Here is a 4,602-nt window from a genome sequence, read left to right as displayed (position 1 = left end):
GGCCGCGTTTGCTGAAGTTTATTATTCCCCCGTGAAAGACTTTGGGGGAATAAAGATTCATCATATGAGCTAAGGATATAATAACGGAGTCAAGCTCTCCACTCAAAGAAAACGACCCCAAAGTAAAGGGATACGTGTAAAAGTATGTAAAACCCTCCCTGGGTAAGGTTACTCACTCTGTTAGATCAGGAGAAACAATGTCCAAATCTTGGCAGCGGCAATCTTCCTTCACAACAGAAATATTGGAAGGACGGATGGAAGAACGGTATCTGCCAACGGCCCACGTGCGTGGATTAGCTGAAGGGAATTTCTCCTCAAAGTCTTTTGTGGTAACAAGACTTCTAGGGATGATAATGCGCACTGTTGGAGGAGCAGCGTCCTCGGCTTTGTTCTTGTTCTTTGAAGAACTGGTATTCTTTGAAGAAGAAGCCATTATATGTTATGAATGAAGGAAAAACTTTTTCATTTGAAGAAAGTTAAAGAAATGTTAAAGAATAATAAAGAGATTTTTAGAGAGTTTGTAGAGTTATGGAGTATGAATGAAAAAGGTTGATGCGTATAAGTAAAGGTTTAGGCGGCTAAACTCGTGGCCATGATTACCTCGATTACTGACAAAATTTATGCTGAATTGTGAGATGACGCATGTTCGGGGCATTAAATGTGGAGAGACGTGTGTCGAATCAACCGTCAGAAGCTTTTCAGAAGGAATCATAGTAGTTCCCGCCAAAAAGAGTATTTCTACCAACTTTGCGGTGACATAATATTATGTCACCGGAAAGCAGAGGGACTATCTGTATACGGTAAAATATACTATGCTAAGTGGTCGTTTAAGAGAATGACACGTGGAACCTAAGGCGAGGGATAGTTAGAACCGAAGGCAATTATCCCGTTTGTCACCGGGAAGATTGACACTCGTAAAGATGCAATAAATACCCTCCGCCCGGTAGCATTTAATGGAGAATATTCCACAACATTTAGTGCGCTCCCCGTTACAGAGAATTTGTCATTTCTGCTCACCATTACACCTCCATCATTGGCCCTCATAATTGACATTAAATAAGGACATGATCCTAGGACCTTGTTTCTTAGGCGTAGCTTAAATAGTGAGCTATGTTATCATTGTAAAGGTCACGACTTTTCTAGGAAACTTATGCTATAATCGATTAAAAGCTTTATACAATTTTATCTTCTTGTTCCTTGATTTCGTCACTGTTGTGCCCGGAAGCTCTGCTCCCGGAATTACTGTTTTTCGTGATTCTATCTTCATTTCAAGGCTAAGTGCGCATTTCTTTAACTATTTCATTATTTCAGGATCAAATTAATTTACTTATCTAGAAACCACGTATAAATTCAACTGTACCGTTTTACAGTTAAACAGTAATCAAAATGGATTTGGTATGTGAGGTTAATCGGATTGAACCGGTGAGTTGTGACAGCATTTGACTATGTACAATATCGAGTATTCACGAAGCTAGGGCAACACAAAAAGTTAACTCGTGTCTTATTAAAAGTATTACTAAAATAGAAAACAACTCACTTACTATACTATTTTGGATTGTCTTAAAATTGGAGTATCAATTTTCTGAAAGAAAACTTTTCTCTTGTGCGTTATCCAATATTCTTCTATCATATCAAGGTGGTCCTTTTTTTTTTACTAAATTCTTCAAAAAGTTTACTTTGTCTACATTTTAGGACCACATATCAAATATAGCAGAATTATTGCTACTGTAACGTCGGGGGTGAATTGAGAAAGAAAAGAACTACAATATCAAAAATTTTCAATCAAATATCTAAAACATTGAATAGATTAGCGATGAATTTCTTCTTCTCACATAGTATCAGTTTGGCTTCCACAAAAAGAAATCCCGAGATTTTGCTTCCAAGAGTTATATGAACGTTTTTAATGTGAGTTTTTGCAACTCATTTTCATTATTTTAAGGAGATGTAATTGTTGTATTTTCTTCTAGCATTAAAATATCATAAAAGACCATGTCCCTCTTAAGTATATGAAGTATAGTTAAATCATTATCCACGTCTCTTGCTCCTACCAGCATTGATTTCACTCTTTACTACTCTGACAATCACCGAAAAGTCACAACGAGAAAAAAATATCCCTAGTCTCAGTATAGCTATTGCACCCTTCTTATCTGTCCAAACTTTAGCAGATTGAAAAACCTGATAGGTATTGGTGGAGGAAGGTAGCATATATCCCTAGAATTAATTGAGATGCACACAAACTAATCCGAAGATCATGTTATAAATATAAAAAAACCGAACAAACAATATGTAAAATTCTAGATCAACATTGAACAAGTTCACAACCAACTATGGATGAGTCGATCGAATTCAAGCAAGCATCAAACTAATTAACATACAATTCATTTGAAGCTACAAGCCCAAATTTCTCTTGATCATATGAGGGTTCAAATAATTAATCCGTTACAGGTACATATTAATTCTTTAAAATAGAAAAACAAATAAGATCTCTGTTGTCTTCAATTAACATCTCAGACTTTAACATCTCACATGGAGCCAGCCAAGCCATTTTCTGTAGGATTTACTTGGATGCCTTCTCATTTTAGCATTACTAACAACTTTGTGATTTGTTTTCTCAGCTAAAGATGCTGCTTTAGTAGTCGAGGCTTCTTCCTGCGAAGTAACAATATTATATGTAGCCATTAATTAGCTAACTAATGCTAGTAATTATTATATCTTTCATCATCTAATGTAATATGTTGAAAATGTATTCAACGTGCTTGGGGAATTTATGCTCTCACTATGTTAATTACAGTTGGGTGTATCATGTATGACATAATTCTTTCAGGATTTTTAAAATTTGAATTACGACAAGAATACGATGTGAGTATTTGAGAGTGATAAAGAAATATAAAGTGTTAGACAATTCTAATTGTGTGTATAATTTGGATGTAAAATAATATATATTCAGTTAGAATACTTTTAGATATAAGTTAATACATTATTATCTTAACAAACATAACATTTTCTGAACAGGCACTTATTACTTTAGCTTTCGAATTCAAAAATTAAATTAATAAATTGAAACATTTAACTATATAAAGCTGAAAAAAGTTACTGCAACACGTGTTTTATTTCAAGTGTGTTGTATTCTATGATCTATCAATGAGGTACAGTAACTTATTTTTTCTTCTCATTATTAATTACTAACTTTTCTCAATTAATTAGTTGTATGTTATCCTTGTATGTTTACCTCGAGTTGCCTCTCCTGGAGATTGGCCTTTTCATCTTCTTCACTCCTTGCAGCTTTATATGCAACTGAACCATGCCTTGATGACTTTGTTGAGCTCCACCTTGACGTCTTTCCTTCATCCATTTCTAACCTTAACTGCAAGGAAAAATTAAAATTAAAAATACAAGAATATATTTTTTAAGTTCCCAGGTTTAGTAGGGTGAAATTTTTTCTTATACTCACAAGACTTAAAACTTTTTTTCAAAAAAAGTATTTGTCCACGCACAGTGTGCGTCAACTTCTAAAAATTATTTTTGATTGTTGACTTAAAAAATTCTTTTTTTCGTCAAAACGCTACCTACATCTCCTACTTTTCTAGTTACCTGCGAAACTCGGTTCTCGAGCGCTGTGAGCCGCTCTATGAGTGTGCCTTTGAGATAAACTTGTTCCAGAGCAGAGGATAGAGTCAGAGTCTGAGTCTTGCACTTATCCTCTTCTTCTTCTTCTGCTTTCTTTGCGACAGTATTTAGGGAATGTCTTCCCGAAACCCCATGTTTCTCTTCCAGAAGCTGCAGCTGCACATAATCACCATTTAATTTATTCAATCAGAAGACAGACTATTGTTCACGACTTGTATTGAACTATTGATACAACCGACGAAGAACAGGCTGATTTAGTGGAACAGAAAAAGAACTTACCAAGAAATCCAGTCGATCTAATCTTGGTATAACAGGCAAGGAGCAAATTAAGTCTTTATTCTCGAGCCGGTTCATTGTTTCTAAAAGCCGGGATCTTTTTCTTGTCTGGGCTTATTGTCCTCTCTAGCTTCTTTTTATTATGGAGTAAGAACGTAGTGTTTCTGTGTTTGTGCATATATATCACAAATTTATGACTTATCTGCTATAGGTGAACAAGAATTAAAGAAAGAGACATTGAAGATGAGGACACTGCGGTCTTGAATATTGAGGTGGCAAGTTCTTAAAGATGGTAAAGAATCAGTTGGTGATCTTAATAGAAGCTCACTCAAAGTGAAAGCGAGGGGAGTTGGGATTATTAAATGGCAACTCCCACGCCATACCCTTTTGTCACCATTCATTATTCGTCATCGATCTTTGACTAGTAGATTTTTTTAATCCTTCTTTTTTCCTTTGGATCCTTATCCCAACGTCGCATATATAATACAGTAGTATGATAACAAAGATCAATCTCAACGACGTGCCGGTTTCTTCTCTCCTTATAGCTCGTTACGTCTACGTGCACATTTGTCTCCACAAGGAATATGACTTGCGTCATTGTTGGGCTATTGTTATCATATTGTCAATCCGTTTAAGTTCTATTCATATTTACACAATCATTGTTAGATAAAAAAGTGTTTAGAATAACTTGGTTACTGA

General features: G+C 35.2%; 1 protein-coding gene across 1 annotated transcript; it reads right to left on the bottom strand.

Annotated features, from left to right (window-relative positions):
• Window positions 1-2,314: 2,314 nt before the first annotated feature.
• On the bottom strand, window positions 2,315-4,237 carry LOC107779881 (uncharacterized). Its single transcript, XM_016600383.2, has 4 exons — window positions 3,907-4,237; window positions 3,592-3,783; window positions 3,230-3,364; window positions 2,315-2,649 (listed from the first exon to the last, which is right to left on the bottom strand). Exons 1-4 carry the CDS (start codon window positions 3,979-3,981, stop codon window positions 2,515-2,517), a joined length of 537 nt encoding a protein of 178 aa, XP_016455869.1. The 5' UTR covers window positions 3,982-4,237; the 3' UTR covers window positions 2,315-2,514.
• Window positions 4,238-4,602: the final 365 nt, after the last annotated feature.

Source organism: Nicotiana tabacum, chromosome 17, assembly GCF_000715075.1.
Source record: "Nicotiana tabacum cultivar K326 chromosome 17, ASM71507v2, whole genome shotgun sequence".
In the NCBI taxonomy this organism is placed as follows: Eukaryota; Viridiplantae; Streptophyta; class Magnoliopsida; order Solanales; family Solanaceae; genus Nicotiana; species Nicotiana tabacum.
Note: the sequence above shows the minus strand (reverse complement) of the source record. Positions and strands in the feature narration are given on the sequence as shown.

Bases quoted from the DNA above. Each gene is read 5' to 3' on its own strand.
- LOC107779881 (XM_016600383.2), bottom strand. From the start codon at position 3,981: ATGAACCGGCTCGAGAATAAAGACTTAATTTGCTCCTTGCCTGTTATA. The intron at 3,784-3,906 runs GTAAGTTCTTTT...GATTATGTGCAG, and splicing joins TAGATCGACTGGATTTCTTG to CTGCAGCTTCTGGAAGAGAA. The intron at 3,365-3,591 runs GTAACTAGAAAA...TTTTCCTTGCAG, and splicing joins TCGAGAACCGAGTTTCGCAG to TTAAGGTTAGAAATGGATGA.